The sequence below is a fragment of the Falco rusticolus genome, chromosome 5 (assembly GCF_015220075.1).
Source record: "Falco rusticolus isolate bFalRus1 chromosome 5, bFalRus1.pri, whole genome shotgun sequence".
NCBI classification, from domain to species: Eukaryota; Metazoa; Chordata; class Aves; order Falconiformes; family Falconidae; genus Falco; species Falco rusticolus.
This window is the reverse complement of record NC_051191.1, coordinates 46,543,922-46,564,229: the sequence shown is the minus strand read 5'-3', so window position 1 is coordinate 46,564,229 and position 20,308 is coordinate 46,543,922. Positions and strand designations below refer to the sequence as shown.

General features: G+C 34.9%; 1 protein-coding gene across 1 annotated transcript in view; it reads left to right on the top strand.

The window, feature by feature from the left end:
* CFAP54 (cilia and flagella associated protein 54) overlaps window positions 1-20,308 on the top strand; it is a 116,402-nt gene that overhangs the window by 22,485 nt on the left and 73,609 nt on the right. Inside the window, exons 9-22 of the mRNA XM_037389711.1 lie at window positions 129-327; window positions 1,403-1,498; window positions 2,655-2,767; window positions 2,885-3,057; window positions 3,714-3,804; window positions 5,810-5,944; window positions 6,995-7,145; window positions 8,951-9,009; window positions 10,019-10,147; window positions 10,823-10,970; window positions 11,726-11,803; window positions 11,885-12,006; window positions 14,926-15,099; window positions 18,220-18,312. Of these exons, the coding sequence (XP_037245608.1) occupies window positions 129-327; window positions 1,403-1,498; window positions 2,655-2,767; window positions 2,885-3,057; window positions 3,714-3,804; window positions 5,810-5,944; window positions 6,995-7,145; window positions 8,951-9,009; window positions 10,019-10,147; window positions 10,823-10,970; window positions 11,726-11,803; window positions 11,885-12,006; window positions 14,926-15,099; window positions 18,220-18,312 (1,761 nt within the window). The remainder of the gene's footprint in view (window positions 1-128; window positions 328-1,402; window positions 1,499-2,654; window positions 2,768-2,884; window positions 3,058-3,713; window positions 3,805-5,809; window positions 5,945-6,994; window positions 7,146-8,950; window positions 9,010-10,018; window positions 10,148-10,822; window positions 10,971-11,725; window positions 11,804-11,884; window positions 12,007-14,925; window positions 15,100-18,219; window positions 18,313-20,308) is intronic.

Here is a 20,308-nt window from a genome sequence, read left to right as displayed (position 1 = left end):
TTACAGTATATTATTTTCTGTTTTAAACATGTACTTACTTTGTGATGGAGAACTGTTTTGAAAGAAATCTTGCTGTATTGTAACTCAGATTAGATATTACAAGGCTTACATTATCTTTTCTTACTTAGTTGCCATGGCCTCGCACTATTACTGAACGGCTGCTGACAGAAATGTTTGATGGTGTGGCAGCTCAATTCCTGGCCATCCTGGAAGCTCTGTCTGATAGTAGCAGGCGTGTGTTGCACCCTGTTCTACCTGGTCCTGATGAAGTGGAAATTCGTGATGTTGTTTCAGAGCTTCTTTTTGCAGGCTTGGAAATCCTCTCAGGTAAGAGCACAAAGAAGCAAAAGAGTGTTGGTGAGGAGGCCAGACCTCCATTATATTTTATCTTTTGTTTGTATAAAAGAAAGAACTTGCCTGAAGGCATATATTTCATTTATAACAATAGCACCTATAGAAGCAGGTAAACTTTCTTATCTTCATAACTTTTAAAATAAAAATCTGGGTTGATGTCTGTGGTCTGTTGTACCAGTAAAAATCTACAGTAATAGACATATGGCTTTTCTGAATACAGTGGAATTTACTTTCTTCATAGCAGCCCGTATGGTGCTGCACCTTGCATTTGTGGCTAAAACAGTGTTGATAACACACCATTATTTTGGGTATTGCTGAGCAGTGCTTGCACAGCACCAAGGCTGTCTCACCAACCCTCCTGCCATCAAAGGCCAGTAGGCTGGGGACGGGCAGGAGGTTGGGAGAGGGCATAGCTGGGACAGCTGACCAGAACTCACCAAAGGCTATTCCATACCATATGACATCATGCTCAGCAATAAAACTGGGGGCTAAGGGAGAGGGCAGGGGGACAGTAGTGGTTATAGTGTTTGTCTTCCCAAGCAATTGCTACATATCCTGAGGCCCTCCTTTCCAGGATGTGGCTGGATATCTGCCTGCCTATGGGAAAGAGTGAATAAATTCATTTTTTGCTTTGCTTGCAGACACAACTTTTGCTTTTCTTATTAAACTGTCTTTATCTCAACTCATAAGCTTTTCCATCCTCTTTTCTCCCTGTGTCCTGTTGAGGAGGTGCAATGAGAGAGCAGGTGGGTAGGGGTCTGGAAGCCAGGCAAGGTCAACATACCATGATCTTTTATGTAACTTCTTTTTTAAGTCACTCAAAGCTAAATTTAAAAACTTGAGGGAAACACTGGACTTGATGATTCCTTCCAAACCTTTTTTTGCTGGGCTGTGGGTTGAATATAGATATACAGGTATTTTGTTAGTAAAAGAATATATATAAACTAAATACACTTCAGAATCGTATTTTCTTGATATGATTATGGGCTAATTGCAATACAAGTAAAATACAATATAAACTGATGTAATGAATTGTCTATATTAAAAGGTGGAGTGAGCAGTACTAGTATTCAAGGAAGTCATTGCACTGATCATTTTGGTATCATTAATGCATCATCAACCCTTCTGCAGTTGATACTGACAGGTAAACTAGCTTCAAATTTTCAAAGGATTCTGTACCCAGTGATGAAAATACTTGGTGAGCAGAATTAATTTTCATATTAGTAGCAGTTCTATGCATAAAGGGACTGCAAAATTCTGTCCTCGTTGCATGAGATATGCTTGTTTATACATGTAATGTTAAGATATTCAAAAGGGATTATGTACAGATACAATCATGATTTTCTTAACACAAGTATTATCTAAATAGCATGTAGTAATATAGAGACAATGTAATCACATACTGTTCACATAGCAGTTGATCTAGATATGTTAATGTCTCTAAACAATTATTCAAAAGCCAAATACTGCAATAATGTCCTGGTACATTCTTATGGAAGTGAAGTGGGATGCAGGAACATAAGGACTGTCGTAAGCTTGTTGAGTCCTTGGACCAATCATTGTGCTACTTTGGAAAATAATAGCTGTCTATTACTAAGTTAATATTGCTAACATCTTTTAGGTGAGTGACCACGTACCCAGGTGATACAATGATTATGGCATATTCTTTGGACTGCAGAACACTGCTAAATATATTAACTAAGACACTTGCTTAGAGTTCCAAGGACTGGGAGATCCCCTTTCTGCCCTACTGTGGTTTGAATAAACTTGAAGAGTGAAAATATAGACTTCCTATGTGTACATACACATTTTTTGATACAGTAATGAGAAATGCTCACCTATCTGGCAGAAAAAAATTTCATGTTTCTATGCATTTTTTTAAACTAAATTTCTGATAAGAAGGGTCATTATGGGGTGATACTCAGATTTAAGCTCTTTCTGCAACACAAAGGACTAGATCCTTGAAAGTCTCTACGTAAGTACATTATTATCAGTAATAGTAGAGCCTTTTTGGAATGTAACAGGACATTGCAGATACATCATTAAAGTAGTACGTAAGCATAGACATTACAGCAAAATAAGAAATCTATTGTATATTGTAGAACTATCAAAGCATATGTCAAGATTGTGCTGACTCTTCAAAAACATGTGGAGCTTTATCTTTGTATTTATCAATACCCAAATTATGAAATTAAATTAAACTTCAATTAAATATCTGAATATATATATATATAAATATACATATATATAAAAAAATATATATATAAAAAACTGATAAAGTATTTTTGTCATCATTGCAGGAGAAAAGGGAGTGTCTGGAGATGCTGCTGTGAAATTCATAAAATTAGCTTTCAGTTATGAAGAGTGGGATGTGTTTGATTCTGCTATTGGATTTGTTGTTAATTTTCTTCAGGTAATCCAGATGCTATTTAGACATTCTTTATGTAGTCTTTTCCTATGAAGGTAAGGAAGAGTATTCAAAGTACATATTTTTTAAGACAAATTTGTATTGTTTTCTTCTTTTAATTAGGCTCAAGATGACCCAACATGGAAGAAAGCTGAAATGGAACTCAAACTTCTTACACTGATGCAACCTTTACTATTTCCAAGAAAATTTAAACATGATTTTTCTATTAGTGAAAATAATACCAAAGAAGCTAGGATGCCTCATGGTTCTGAAATGAAGCAAACATTTGGAAGTGAGTGTTGTTCAGTTATGGCTGTGTTTACATTTGAAATATTTTTGCAGCAAGAAATTTTGTTTATTATTTAAAAAGCTATGTAACACGGTGCATGTAGTATTCTATGACAAAAACTAGCAATTGAGAAACAGCCACCTACTGAATTTTTGTTTGCCAAAACATGACTTTATACCATTTCCCTTGTGTGTGAAAATGCATGATGCATGTTAAACTTATTTATATGCAGATGTAAAATGGATGAATGCCTATAGAGAGATTTTCAGGACAAAAGCAGAACAGACATGTTTAACTTCTTTTGTCTGTTCTTATACTTCACTTACATAGAATTTCTTGACTTTGAAGCAAGAAAAACTTCTTAAAGCAACTGCAGTTTAATTCTATGACATTCCAAAAAACTGCAAATATCTTGAAAATTTTCTGTTTTCAAAAATAAAAGTGCTTACTTTCCACAGAAGGGAATAAAATTGGGAATACCTGTCCCCTTTGTATTTACTGTTTCTTGGACCATATTATCTGCTGGCATAAACTGGTAAGTCAATTCTCTCACTTGTTTTCAAACACAGGTTTGTAACTAGAAGTAACCTATTGCCTTTCCTTTTCTTTGTAACTAGAAGTAACCTATTGCCTTTCCTTTTCTTCCTTTTGATAAATGTTGAGTGTAGAGGGTTCCTTAAAGTGTGGAGAGCCTTCTCATGAACTTATCATTTTGGCAACAACAGTGTTTTCCTGTGTCTCCACATCTATGCAGGTAATAAGAGAATTAAAGACATTTCTTCTCAATGAATCACTTAATCTGTAATGAATGCATATAATTTAATACCAAAGGAATCAGTTGCATGATTAACTAACAGCAAGAATATAAAAAAATGAAAAAAACCCCTACTTATGAAATGTCATAACTTTGTGATTTTTGTTTTAAATATTTCATTTTTTTTTTTTAGTTGATGCTATGTAATCAGGCTACTTTAAAATGTTTAATAGATACTGAATCTATTTGGAAGATGATAGGGCTAATTGCATGTTTCGGCTAATCAAGCAGAGATCAAATTTCTTCAAGTATATTAGATATAGGTTGGCAAATATACTCAGCTGTAGAAAACACATCTGCAATATTTATAGATATGGGAGCAGTTACTTTAAGGAATGATAATAGCAGAGGTATGTCTGCAATTTAACATAAATGCTTACGGCAAACAAACAAGCAGCAGCAGCAGCAAAGAAACCAGAGAGTGGAACTTTTTGGTCTGAAGTTTCTACTACAGAATAATCTAGTTACGTATCTGATTGTTTATTCCCAGAGTAACCACTTTTAGTTTACTTGCTCAAACTGAGATTTCCATTAATGTGCTACTGTGAAGGGAAAAAAAATACAGTGCAATGTCTCCACTAGCACTTACATTAAAACAGTTTGTGATCCAAAAGACTAATGAAAAATCTTCCTTAGAAAAAACCTGTTCTGATAACATGGCATATGTCTTAACTGCAAAATTTATCTTAGTTACAATTTTAATATTGCTCCAATTTGAGGTTAACTGGAGACACACGTTTCTAGATTTAGTGTAATATTTTCAGTCAATATACTTTGCCTGTGAGATAAGTTATACCTTTAGAGAGCATGATTTGTCAGGTTTTTTACATGACCACTCTATCATAGAGACAGGTTACCTGGATTTAAACTCTTCTGGTTCTTTTACACTTTCCCACAAATCTCCTTGGTACCTAATCTGTCCAGGGAAGAAAGACAAATTCTCCTCTGATTAACAGAGAATTCACTGATGGTGAAGTTACCTGATACAGCTGAGCCAATCTAACAGTTTGTTGCCACCAAACAAGTGGCAAAAGTAATCTTGATTTACTTCTTTTTCAGTCCTTTTCTCCCCTCTCTTCTCAATATCAATATCAATATCATATCCCTGAAATCTTACACTCGTACCTGTATGAATGGACAGATAGTGTGGATATAGCAGGCCTGAGTTTCATTGCACCTGAGGTACTCATCTAACTCTGGTATAAATGACAATAAAGATGTGTACTAAACCTTAATCACTGTTCAGAATGTGTTTAACACAGCGCAGATGGACTCTATGGACTTTTAAAATGTGTTAATTAAGAATTTTATTTAATAGAGTTTTGATTTTTTTTCTTCACTAGCTATAGATGTGTTTTAACATTTCTTTCAGTTGTTAGATATTGCACTCCAACATTTTTTCTAGTTGTTTAAGCTGTTTTTCACTACTCCCTTATCTGAGATGCACCAATAATCCATGGAAGTACTCTGTCAATGCAAAATGTAACCTACTAATTTAGATCTTCTGCAAATATTTAAATACTTCAATAAAAAAATAAAGCTGTTAAATTGCATTACTTAGTTTCCCCAGAATGTATTGACTGTTGTAACAATTTGCAGATAGTTAATTTGCTTGTCTCTCTGATGTAATTTTCATCTCACTGCTTTCCTCATCTGTGTTACGTTTAAGAGCTTGAAAATAAAAAAAAAAAAGAAAAAGAAAAAAAATGATACCTCTTAAACCACTTGTATTGTTGGGAGAAGAAAAGCTTGGGTGGTCTACCAGAAATTATGTTTTAAAAAATATTTCCTAAGTTTTCAAAATGTTGTTATCCCTTAAAAGACATTTAAATATGATAATGGTTTATTTACTTATTTTGAGAAATTTCAAAACTGTTTATGTACTGACTGTTTTGAGAGTATATACATACCTGTTTCTACAATTATATCTTCTTTTTCTTCCCAGAATATCCAACCTGACGAAGAAATACTTGTTGATGTGATAATGTTTTTGTGGCAGAAGTGTAAAACGGGACTGCAGCAAATCCAAATGAGTGGAAGTGACTACTTAAAATATGTCCACAAATACAAAGCTTACCAAGTACTCCTTTATTATAATGTATTTATTTTAATATGAATGTAGCCTGCTTTACTAAAGCCAAGATAAAATTTTAGTGTCCAGTCTAAGTACTTTTTCATATGGTAAAATGCAGATAAGTCTTCACTGAAAATATGAATTGTAGATACACTTTGAACACACTGTGCTCCCATATGCCAGTATCAAAATACCTCTTAGCTTTTCTCTGTAAAGTAACGCATTCCCTGCCAGTGGGCCATAGTGGAAAGAAGCTAAAATAGTGAAAGTATTCGGGCATGATGTAATAGAAGCATTTGGTGTGTTGTGGTGGAAAATATCAATATATTTCAAGAAAGTTCCCTAGATTAGTTGAACAAAGTGGCAAAAACCTTGAAAAAAGCTTAACAGAAGGGAGATGGGGTTCAATAGTATTTGGCTTACTGGATGGAGCCACAGCCTTACCTTGAACTTTCCCTGAGGCTGAGAGGCTCTTGGTGAATGCAGTCTTCCGAAGGGTAATTTACGCTAGTTTCTCTGGGCTGCCAGTTGATGCTAACCAAGCAGTTCTGGAGGAGTTAATTTTGTATTGTGATCCCTATAGTAAAATTGTCCAGAGATTCACCAGAAGGTTACTTTGCAGTTACTTTCCTTGTGTGTACAACAGCAGCATTCACACATCTTACACTGTTTAAGTGGGAAGATATGGGGATAAATGAGAGGCAAATGACCAAATCTGCTGGAAGGCTTACCGCACTATGACAAGATATGAAGGTTGTGCCTGTAGAACAATCATAAACCTTTCTAAAATAATAAAAAATAATACTATTCTAAAATAAAAAAAGTCTGCTATCTGAAGAAATAGGAGCTTTGGAGCAGCATAAATTCAGCATCTTAGGCTGGTGGCATTCAAAAAAAGAAGCCAATTCCAGGAAGGGAGTTGTGTCCATGTTTGTGAATCTTTTTAAACAATTTTGACTGCAAACTCCTATCTACCTCTGCAATACATAAATATCTTCCAAAAATTTCTTTTAACTCTGTCTTCATTCTTTTTCTTTTTCCTTCCCTCATTTTTAGTGGGTTCAAGTACTCTGGATAATAAATGAAGTAATTCAGAAAAGCAACATAGCAGACACTAATGTTGTAATGCTTGCAGAGATAACCTTACATCTAACTGCAATATTGGAAAACATAGCTGATTCTACAAGTAAATCTATGAAAAAAACAGGTAAAGCTTTCAACACAAATTTAGTTTTCTTTCAAGATTGGAACTTTTCTGAGTTGAAAACTTTGACAAATATACATATTAAAAAATTATTGTAAAGACTTCATAGAGAGTAGAATAGTTTTTTGTAGACACAATTTCATCCATAATTGGAGCTAATGAAACCTGGTTTTCAAAGGATTTATGCCTTACTTCCTTACATTTCCAGTTCTACCAAAGTGACCCCATTTTAAATCATATCTCTTATGACTCACCCTCCCCAGAAGTCTTCTACATGTCTCTTCACCTCTTTGGGGCAGCCTCAGATCACTTGTATGTTCTCTGAATATTGGCTAGGCAGAAGGCAGTATGTACTGTGGCTCATTTGGAGCATTCAGGTGCTGGTTGACTAGTGGCAGGCCAAACAGAAGAGGGAAATACTGAGGTCATACTGAAGCTTTTGCTTTATTTGGGTCATTAATTTGGATCTCTAGTCTACACAAGTCTTGATTTTTGTGTAGGAATTCTATTGTCTTTGAAATTTAACTTAACTTGGCTGACATCATTGGGATATAATGCAACCACCATCACATTAAACAAATTTCCTTCCAAAAGCTGACTAATGCTGTAAAATAGGAATATTTAGACATATTTTTAAAAGAAGTTCTCTGTTGTTGTGGATGTAGTATCTTGGAATATGAATCATAGTTCTCATAAATGTTTTGCAGTAATTAAAGAGTAGATTTTAAGGACCCTTTTACAGCATATCTATGAACAGAAGAGAATGACAATACCTTTTACTCTCTTCAAAGTAAGAAAATCTTGGAACACTACTATTCATTATAAAGGTATATTGTTTTCTGTGATGTTTTGAAAATCATACTGTTCCGATGGAAAATAGATGAATCCTCATTGTAGCATCACTGCTATTCTTTTTCATTCAGTTTAAATGTATCTTTTTGGAGGAAAAAAGGCTGAATAGATAGGAACCATTGGTGAACACAGGCTAATAAATAGCCAGTCAAGCACACATTTATGCTGAGAAGCGTCTTTACTGAATGCTTAGTGAATATAGATTTTCTTATTTATGAGATAGAGACAGTGAAAAAGCAGAAATAAAGAGGCTAAAGTGGCATAAGGAGTACAGGAGTGACTGGAAGGTTGTCCCTCTGAAAGGGCAAAAAATGAATCTATTTCAGCAAAGAAATACAATTTTGACAGGCTAGGGGGTGGTAACCAAGAACAAAGAATCTGCTTCCTCTTGTTTTGGAAAGGAAAACAAAATTCTGGATGCATTCTTGATAAATGAAGACAATTTAAACAATCCAAATGAACTTTAAAAAGTGATAATCCCCTTTCAAGAAATATTAAATTGAAATAGTATGTATCACAAGAATATGACCTCATTTATTTAAAAATCCTCTTGTAAGTTAAATTAGCGTGCAAACTGCTGTGAATAAGATAACACATATATGTGAATTGATTTTAAAATGGAAAATTTATATGAATGCTACAACAATGTTAAGGAACTATGAAATGGGTCCAGGTTTCACTGGCTTAGATATAATGCTGCTATGAAATATAGGATACATTTAAAAATATTACATTATTGGATAAGCATATACTGAATTAGTATAATTGTACATATGTAGCTATTGTGTTTAAACCCCTAAAAGCTTTTCAAGAAGCAATGTAATTATCTCATAGTCAAGTACTGAAGAACTGAGTTATGTCCAGACTCTTGAGGAAGTAGCAGAGCTAATCAAATGGTACTAAAATTTTCTGAGTATATTTCATTTTCACTTTCTGATTTTCCTCCTATAAAAAAGGAAAAAGAAGTGCCTCTCTCTTGCAAGATGAAACCTGTGATATGCCTGAAATACTGATGGTAACATCTAATTAATTTTCATTAATACAGTGTTTTTGAATAGCATAAGAACAGTTGTTTCTCCTTGAAGCTTTTAATACAATTTTGTATTTAGTTTTATAAAGCTGAAATGTTTCATACAATCGTGCTAGAGCAGAGGAGAAAAGCAAAGATATTTTTCCAAATGAAATAAAATCTGAAAATTTTTCTATAGTCTTTTTTAGTAATCTGTGATATGGAAGAAGTTTTATTTGAAAATTTTTTTACAGTATGAACATACTGATTTCTGCCGTACACTTTTTTATGCTGATGTGTAGTACCAGCTTTAAATGGTTTAATAATGCATTTTTTAAAGGTCATACAAACTTCAGTCCTTGCTTAATTTAGGAAAATATATTGAGTTGTGGTTTTGCTTGTTTGTTTCTATAAGGGTAATGTGGAATAGATGGAAGATCCTGAGTTTCTTTGCTTTGTTCAGTGTGTTCAGTGCTTAGCACTTTGCAGAAGTGTCCAACAAAATAGTTCAAAATTACTTAATAAAGCACATTAAGAAGGCAAACATTAGTCTGAGGATTCAGGAATTTTGTCAATGATATGTCTTAATACTTACCCCCATGGTGAAACTTTGATTCAATGACAAACTACTTAAGGGTGGTGTTTTCAAAAAAATCAGTATTTTCTTAACAGCATTTAATGGAACATTTGAAAAGTGTGAAAAATGCTGTGTTCATCAACTTAATTTTCTAACTGCAGTTTCATTCTGCTGTAAGCTAACTCTTTGAGTTAGTAAAATGTTTCTTTGACAGCTGAGGGAATATCAGTCCTAAATTAATTAAAATTACTTGAAATTGAAAACATTGACATTAGTATGTCAATATGAAAGCATGGGGAGCAGTGCCTATGTAAAGACTATTTGACAGAGTTTAAACTGCAACAGCTGAAAATAATAGCACTTTACTTTTGATAGTCCATATTATAGCTTTTAATGCTGTTATTTAATAAAGCATGTTTCTATGTGTTTTCATTTCAGAAAAGTCCTACAGAACAATTACAAGTTGCTTATGAAAGTCTTGAAAAAGCAATTAATGGAATGAACACATCTCGCTTAATGACCCTTCTACCAGATGGAAAGTCGATATTTGACAACTGCTGTACAATGGTAAAGTTTACAAAAAGCTACACTGCATCAAAATTTATAAATAATATATTGGATTTTGATGACACAAACCTCATATTTTCTTCATACTTAGAAATCTTAGCATTATCAAATGCGCCTCATCTTCCTGCCTCATGTAAGAGGAGAACAGAAGAAATAAATCTTTGTGTAGCAGAAACAGCATTTCTCTCTTTCAGTAACTCTTTAGGATTTCTTTGCTATTTTCTTCTGGAAATAATTATAATTTATAACTTTCTCCTATAAAATAAAAGCAGAAATCCTTTTCATATTCATTGCTTGCAACAGTTTATTATTAACATTTTTTCCTGTTGAAGGGAGATCAGATTTTCTAAATATTATCATTCTACACCAATATGATCTTTTTTTTGTGGACTGGCAACACAATAGAACATATTTTTCTGCAGTTGCGTATTTATTATTAATTTAGTTTCCTATGGATTCTCAGGATTTGTCTAGTTTTCTCTGTCCATTTTCTGTGCTTTCTCTGTCTAGTCATTCTCCTTTTCATGTTTTCTTGAATGACTGCATATTACATAGATATGAGAAATTTCAGTGTTTTGTCAATTTACTGAAATAATAGTATCAATATCAAGATAAATGCAGTAAGCTAAGTCATAAAAGTTTGTGTTTGCTTAATTGCCATTTCCTATTTATTAGGTGGACTCAAATGATCAGGATTTGAATTCCCTTTTGGGATGTGGTAATGATAACACAGGAACAGGTGATGTTTTTTTAATGGATTTACATTTGGAGCTTATTCAGGCCCAGCATCGAGTAGCTGTGAAACTTCTTAAAATGATAAAAGGTAGGTTTCAGTAAAGCTAAATGATCTTCATATCTTGATTAGAGTTCTCTGTTAACATATGATGTAATACTAAGAAATAAAGGAGTACCTACTTTCTGAAGAGGAGCTGATGTTGGGCAGTTTGTATGCCACCTACAGATTGAAATAATGTACTGAATTTGCAGAATTTAGATTTACTGCATGATATGAATCTCTAACGTCTACTCAACCGATGTAAGTTAAACTTTGCTAACAAGTACTGGATTGGATTCCTAGACAGTTTTTTTTGGGGGTGTTTATAATATTAACAGTATCAGTAAGGGAGAACTGGGGGATGCTCTACAGTATTTTTTTCCCCTGTAATTCTAATTTTCTTTCTAGAGAATGATGAGTATTTTATTCAGTGCTCTTTGTAATCCAGATTTCTACAGTCCGCAGATATCCCGCACTTGCCAAATGCTGTCTGGAAAAACTCTACTTGGTCTCCCATTCTTGTTTTTTTTTTTTAAAGTAAAAGCTAGTATGAGTTTGACACTGCAGAGTTCCCCTGTGCACTGCTCCCTAAAATCAAACAAGATTACTCTTTTCCTGTGATGTTAGTATAGCTACTAAAGATGTTAAAGCATGAGGGTGGAATATTCTTTGTGGCATGAACCAAACAAAAGAACATGAGATGGAGCAGAACTTTACTACAAAACTACATATTAACCCCCCTTACTGAAATTTTCTCAGTACCACTATTAGAATGAGTAACTCAAGATTTCCTTCCCACATAGGTGCTCAAAAGGATGATGAAAGTCTTAAGTCTAGCAAGTCTCATGTGAAGAATATTAAAGATTTCTGTTATTTAACAGGTAAGGCTTATTATAAGATTTTAGAAGTATAATAAATTACTGCTGCTGTTTTATAAATGTCTTAAAATATCTGTTTTACAGAGGCATTTATAATGGGAAAAATAAAAAAGAATAAGCTATCCAAAGCAATATTTTTGATGCAAAAGGCTGCACAGAAGTTCCCTAAAGAGTTAACCACTTCTTCCCAAAGGCAGCTACTGGAGGTAATAAAATAATATCTTATAGTAGAAATTCTTTATCATTATTACAGTTTTTCATGTCCTGTATTATTATGACTTTGATTACTCCTTCTTATAAAAAGAAGAAAAATGGAAGGAACTCGAGGGACAATGGGTGTTTTTAACTTCTGTTGTCAAAATTTCCCTGAGAAGTTTCATTATGGTGAAAGAATGAAGTGACTTAAAGTAAGGAAAGAGCACATCCCCAAATTCTGTGCACACATGCAGATTGCAGGAAACATGAAAGAAGATACCATCTTTCTTTCTACACTTAACCACCTAGACTTTGCAATTATGAACCTATACCCTGCCAAAATATCAGGCAGGTTTCCTTCTCCCCATTGCAACCTTCAACATCCTTCTTTTTCCAAGATCTATAAGCTGTCTTAGATTACTTCAGTGATGATGACATGGACTTTATTTTATTAATGTTAAATAAACAGTTTAGAAGTTGGAGATTTTGGAATTTACTGAGGCTGAAAGTCAATTCTTCATGGGGTCATTTCGAAGTCTTTTGAAATCAGTGGAAGTCTTTCCGTTGAGCTTTGTACCAGCATCTCTCCATGAAAATTGCCTTCTCATCAGTGGGGCATAAAATTTATTTATAGCCTGTACAACAGATAACAGAATCTGCAAGTTCTACTATATAATATATGAAAAAGTATTTTAAACAAGAAGTTGCTAGATAGTGTTTTTCTTTTAAGTACTACAAATTTGGGAGCAGGATAATTAACACACATATCTTTTATGTCAGAAGAATGCAAAAACCAGATAGATATACACTAAAAGTCTCTCTCATATATTTGTAAAATATATGGAATTTATGAATAGAAGATGTAGTGATATGATATGAAATTTGTAACTAGTCACCAGTGAGGCTTTACAAGCAATTCCCAAGAAATATGTGGTTATCGCAAACAAACATTTGCAAAGGCCTTGTAGTGAACTTCAGTATATTTTACTTCTGTGCACTTTTCACTGAGAAACATGTAGGTAAAAAAATATAATATATTTGGAGCCAGTTGCCAGAAAATGCCAGAATTAACTTTGCCTGGACAAAGTTTGCATGATTTTCTTTGATATTTGTGCTATGATGAAATATGTAATTATATGCTCAATTAATTTTCCTCCTTGTGGTGGATGGTGCTCACTTCATGAATAGCAAAACCATACCTTTATTTTCATGCTTCTCTGTAGAGGATTTTGCCTTTTGTATCGTAGACCATCCAAGACGTCTATATAGAACTGCTCATACCTTCCAGTCTTTTCTACTGTACTCAGCACAATATGAGATAAATCTGTTTTTTATTACACTGCAAAATAGGAAAGTGGTTTATTTGTTTGGAAAACATAGAAATAACCTTTTCTCATGCAGTAAACCACAAGGCAGCTTCTGAGTCATGTGTATACTCAAATGTGTCACACTGCTTAACTGCTTTAGCTACTGTGTACCCATCACATCATATACATATCACAGTACAGCTTACCATAAAGAAGTAAAATTTTTGAAGAAGCAATGAAGTTTCTTAATTATCAATTGCAAAAGCTGAATGGTTGTGTGAGGGAAAGAGTCAGTCCATATCTTGCTTTTTTACTTATATCCTTCCTTAAACATTTATTACTAGGGTGGATACAACCTTAATGTAAAGGGGCAGGAAGTTGAGTGAAGTGAGGGGCTGTGCAAATGATTAGCTATGTGATGTGATTAAGGCTCTATTAAATCTTAACTCCCCATTTCACTGTAAATCTATGGCTGGTTTTTTGGTCATTTTTGGACATGAGGTACAAGGCTTATTCAATCTGTGGTCTGACCTGGTATGGTTGTTCTTATAGCCTTATAAATGTATGAGGACAGAAACAAGGAATTGTTAAGGTGCAAGATTATAGGATTGTCACTGAATAACCAATAACTTCAGATTTTCTTTCTCAGTTTATTTTTCAGACTCAGTTCAGCCTAAATCCTTGGTCCAGTGTATGGTACTAAAAGGCTTAAAATAAAAACCCTGGTTGTAGAAATGTGTGATCTATCTTCTCCCCGAAGAATGTAATTTCTCCAAGGCATCCTTGATCTCTTCATCTCTGGGAGCTGTCTTTTTTCATTTTGGTTTGCACTGCACAGCTCCCACAAATAAAGATTTAAAAGTACTAAGTTCTTAGTATTAAATTTCCAAGTTAAGTTTCCCTTATCCTGACAATGCAAACAAAGTAAAGAAACCTATCAATTTGCCATTCTGTCCAGTAAGAAAAAAACGTACCCTGATCTCCAACCAAATGTCCACATAATCACTATGTGCAGGAGGCCTCCACATTTTTGGAAGACATTTATTAGACTGTTAGTCAGCTCTCAGCTTTCTTCAGCTAACCAAGGGAAGTGTCTTAGCCCTACTTTTCTGGGCCTGCACTCTCCTCCATTTTCTTTATTTCTGGACTGTATTTATTTCCTCAATTTCTGGAGTACAGAAAATCAGTCTAATCACTTCCACAGCTCCTTCAGAAAGTCCAGGGCTTAGGTCTCCAGCTCTCTCCTAAATAAGAGCTGGTATCTTTTTTGTTTCTTGTTGGAGCTAATCACTGGTTGACACTAATTGCTAATTAACATTATTTGTGGTCACTTTCTTTTTTCCTATAGGTTCTTCCAAAACTGGATATGCATCAGCCCTGCCTCTTTCATATGCAACCCTGCATTCTCTTTATTGTACATTGTGAAATTAATCAGTATATGTAAGGCTTACACAAAGTACCATTCAACCTGATTTAGGATGTAAGATGATATGAAAATCTAGAAATGTTTTCTACATAGCAGTGGATTTTTTAATGATCATTTGAAAACTGTTTAAAAGTGTTAAATCTATCTGATTGTTATGTTTTAAAAGTTTTCTCCTTTTGTTTTAATTTAAATCATAGGAAGCACTAACTTTAATTGAGCAAGTTGAAGCTGAACAAAGAGCGTTGTATCATAGTCTCAAAGAAACTATGAACAGCAAGAAAAAAAGCAGAACTCCTCCTCCTCCACTATTACTTTCTAGATCACATTGCTCCATGACTTTTAAACCAGCCCCATTCTCTTCAGATGTTCAGGTAATGTTTTTCATGATGACTGCATAAGAAATAACTAAACAATACATGAGAGAGAAAAAGTTGTTTCAACAGTGCTAATACCATCACAGTTTGTTTTGTTGTTCTTGAGAAGATTATGTGATTCTGACTTGTGTTGTTCCCCCCATGCTCTGTGAGTCAGTTGTGACTCACTGTTTTGATCTTCACATTTGCATGAAAATTTCTTAATCTCATGCATCATGTTCCTTGGTGCTTCTGTCATATAACACTTATTCTACTTGTCAAAATCTCATTCTTTCACTTTTAGTCTGACATACTCCTAGTTACCTTCTAAAGACATGTGAAGCTGTTGCATCATGTGATGCAAGAAAGTACCACACTGAAGTAAGTCTCTGTTAATGAAGTGCTGAAGTGCCATAATTCAGGTGGAAAAAGCGGCCTTCTGTTGGACATGTAGAATCACAGAACTATTCAGATCATAAAGGGGTTTAGGAGAGGTCTCTAGTCCCACCTTCTGCTCAAAGTAGGGTTGGCTGTGAGATTAGACCAGGTTGCTTAGGGCATTATCCAGTCACCTCTAAAAACCTCCAAGGGCAGAGACTGAACAGCTTCTCTGGACAACCTGTTCATGGAGAAAACATTTATCCTTATGTACAGTTGGAATCTTTCTTGCTTCAATTTAGGTCTATTGTTTTTTGTACCCTTACCATGCACTACTGGGAAAAGCCTGGCTACATCTTCTTCACCACTTGCTTGCAGGCACTCAAGGGCTCCTGGTAGGTCCCCTGAAGCTACCTCTTCTCCAGGAAGAATAAGCCCTTCTTGCTCAGCCTTTTCTCAAAGTGCTAGTGCTCCATCATGGTGGTCCTTTGCTGTAATGACTCTGGTTGCTCTGGTTGTTCAACGTTTCTTGTTAGAATGATGGGGACAGGAGTGAAACTGGCCGTGGTATCTAGATGTAGTCTAATGAGTGCTGAGCAGAGGGGGATAATCACATTCCTCAGTCTCCTAACTGTATGTCTGTCAGTACAGTTCAAGATGCTTTCAGGCTGCTTTGCTGCCGTGGCACACCACTGGCTTATGCTCAGCTTGCTGTCTAACATGTCCCCCAGATCATTTAAGTGCTGTTTCCCAGCCCATCAGTCCCCAGCCTATATCCTTGCAAGGGATTCTTCCTTCCCAGGTGTAAAACTTTGCATTTGTCCTGTCCTTGTTAAATTTCATGAGGTTCCTGTCGTGCATTCCTCTGGGCTCTCTGGGTGCCTCTGAATAGCAATCCTGCCCTCAGCGATATCGATTTTTTCCCTCAATTTGGCATCATCTTCAAATCTAGTGCTCACTTTTTCCCTCGGGTTATTGCTAAAGATATTGAACAGGATAGTCCCCTACAGTAGTCCACTTGTTACCACCCTCCAGGTAGAGTATGAACCATTAACAACTAGTCTCTGAGCCTGACCTTCCAACCATTGTTTTACCCGTTTATCTGTTCACACCCCCATACTGTATCATCCTAACTTGGATGTAAGACTACTGGGAGACAGTGCTGAAAAAAAAAAAGCCTTTCTAAGGTCAAGATAAATGACATCTACTCCTCTCCCCTCCTCTGCAAATCAAGTAATTTTGTCACAGAGGCCAATCATGATGATGAGCCATGTTTTGCCCTGGGTAAATCCTTGCTGACTGTTCCAAATCACCTTATTCTCCTTCATAGTCCAGAAAGGGTTCAAACTGGTTGAAGTATGAAAAACTCACTAGCCACAGTTTTCTAAAGAGACAAATTTTCATAATGATTTAGCAAACTTCTTCAAATTAACAATGTGTATAAAACCAGTAGGAACTCAAATCTTACTAATAGTGGTAAGAATTTTTCTGTGAACAATTGTTTTATAACTTGCAGTTTTATTTCACTTCGATTAGTTAATTTCAAAGAAATGAATTTGGAAAAGTTTTTCCTTTTTATTCCTAATGAACATAAAATAAAAAAAAATAACTCTTTAAAGTCTGGTAGCTCATCTGTTAACACTTCTTTTTGTTCGATACAGGGGAGTGAATGTAAAACAGTGGGCCACTAGATGGCGCAACATGATTATTAGTCTTATAATTTAAGCCCAGATACTCTGTTGAGCAGATGTGAAAGGCATTTTTATCGAAGAACTTACTAACTGGAAATGGATACTAAGGATTTAATTAGACGTATATAGTTCTTGTACTAGAAGTCAATCTCTAAAACTTCCCGATCTTAAAGTTGCTCATTTCCTGAAAATAACCACCTCTATTTCAGTATCTCTTTCTGAAAAACAGTCAGAACTCATTGCAAGGCAAATCATGTGTATTATACAAGAAAAATTAACATTTGTTTAATGTTAAAAAATGACCTCACCTGCAAAACCTCAGGTCTATTTAAATGTCTACTGAAAGTAAATAGTACAGTTTTTAGAACTTCATCAGATGCATAACTTACTGAAATCATCTGCCCAGTTCTACAGAGATGAAATCAAAATTAGTTCCCATGTTTGATCTCACTGGACACAACCAAGCACTGATTCAGGACTGCATACTCATGTTCCTCCTTGGTTAAATATATTAAGAAGTATAGATAATATGCTCAATGAGATTATCAGCAGCTTGAGAGTATTAAACAAATAAATGGATTTAAATAGAAAATAAGAACATGGCTTGTTTAGAAGATATTACTGCATTACTTCATATTTGTGTTTTTGTTGCCTGATTTTAAGGATCTTTCCTCAAGTAGTGTACTGAATCAGAACATGTCAGCTTTAGAAGGGTACTGTTGGCAAGGATCACATAATAGATTGAGATGACTTTAAATCTACAGGATGGCCTATAGAGTTTATGTTTTGGGATAAGTTTGAGGTACAGGGTAAGTCAATGTAGGAGATAGAATAATGAAGAATCATTTGCTTTTATTGCTATTTTAGTATATCTAGTTCTCCAGCTAAATCAATTAATTAATGTTTCTAGTGCAGTTAGACTATACATTTTTATAACTAAGGTTGGTTTGTTGTTTTTTTTTTTTTTTTTCCACAGAGACTGTTTTCACAAAACTAGTTAATTCTACATTAGGCAAAAGTTAGAAATACTGTTATATATCAACTAATTTTGTTCTCATTTTCTTCAAAGGTTTCATGGTACAGTATTTTGGGCTCTGTAGCAGGAGGAAGTAATATGAAAGTAAGGTTAAAACACAATAAACTTCCAAATGCAGGAGAAGAGGTAAGACAGAGGTAAAACTCCTTTAGATCATTCTCTCTTCTTTTAAAAAAAACCCAGCTTTCTAAATGTATACATCTAACATCTTTTTTTAATCAGGTAACTGGCCAATCCTTTGACAAACCTTTTGATTTCTATTTTAAGCAATTGAAATTTTGCTAGGCTGAAGGGATACCAAAACAAAAAAAAAAGTTCTAGGAACCTGTTCAGGATAGTGAATTAAATGATACAAAACCTTCATATTAGACAAGTCTTTGTCCCATCTGTTATAACTCTGTTTTTTGAGTAACATCTAAGAAATACAGAAGGAAGATAAAGTATATAATGTATTTATAGAGCGTACCCTAGACACTTCTGTTTCCAGGGATTCAAAAAAAGAGAAATTCTAAACAGGTAAAAAATTTTTCTTAATTGTATAACTTCTATTGGCTATTTCTTCTTAACAAGGCCTTGGCTTACTTAATTCTGGCAACATGATGATATAACTTCTTCAATAACCTTTGTGTTCAGACATGATTGAACTTCTAGGTTCATGCTCTTTCCCTTTGGTGCTGTGAACATGTGGTGTGACAAATCATCCCACAAAACTTTGATTACTTATGACTGATCATCTGACTGTCAGTGCTCTTTTACATTACTTCTTCATTGCAATTTGATGTTTATTTTCTTAATTTGTTTTGCATTTTTTGTTTTGTGTTAGTGTAGTTTTTTTCCTTTAGATTACACTTTGATGTTCTTGCATAGACTGAGAGAGTTCTGGTTTACACTTGCTTTTGCATGCTGTTGCATTGTCCACCTGAATGACGACCGTGATCCATCATCCAAATACTCTTAATTTTGAGTTCAAAGAATGGGACAAAAAAGCTTCAGCACATCATATTTGCTTCAGCAAATTTGACTGTTGTCTCAGACCTGAGTGATCATTTTTATATCTGGAAATCTTCTTGAAGAGTTCTGTTCTTTGCAGGGCAGGTCTCTGTTTTGCGGTGTTGCAGAAGAATGATCTCGACCTCTTTTGCCTAATGTTTCAAGCTTTCCTGGTTTTGTGACCAAGCTCTATACTAACGTTTACAGACTTGTATTTGGTGATGGAGGGGAAATCTTTCCCTTTGTGCCTGTTGCCCTATACCCTCCCCAAAAAGGAAAGTGTATAAAAAGAGAAGGTGTGTGTAGCTACTGGCAATAGAGGTTTTGATGTTATTGTCTATATTATTGTTATCAAATCCAGAGAATCAAGCTTCCTGCGATGTCCAGTGAGCTAGTTTCAGTATTCTGTACTGCTCCAGGTGAATTAAGTATTTCATTTGAGACTTTTACTTCACTGCTAGCTGTTCTTTCTTTGAACTTGCTGCAATCCATCCAAGCCACTGACTGTCTTAGCTCTGGCAGGCACTAGAGGTGCACAGACCTGAGGTTAACCCATATGCCTTAGCAGTGGAACTTCTTGTTGCTTTAGGATATGCTTTTGCGAAATGCTGATCTGCAGACAAAGTCACTATCTACCTGCTTCATCGAAAAGGTTTAGAATTTTTGGTGGTGTAATGATCTATCAACTTGCAACATGAGAAAAGCTTGCTCTAAAGGGATACTACAGACTGTCTTACACTAATTTCTGGTCCAATGGTTCAGGATTCACCCCCAGCATTTGATGGGATTTCTGTTGTTCAGAGGTCTCCTAATGAAGGCCAGACAGTATTTGTATAAGAGCACTGTGTTGATGCTACATTCGGATGGTCTCATTTCTCATGTTGTGCTTCAGTCACTGTGTCAGTTGTTCGTTGCTTCAAGACCATAAAACTTTCCTTTATATAAGTTGTCCTGGTTATGGAGAGGAAGGTGGAAAAGCCTCTTAGGAGCGAGTCGCAATGTTAAAGTGCAGGTGGACAATTACTTGAAGGAAAAATGAAGAGAAGATCTTGAAAATATGTTGTTTGTTTCACAAACTTCAAAGTCCTTTTAATGATGCTGAGAGGACCCGAGACATCCTCTGCCCATATCT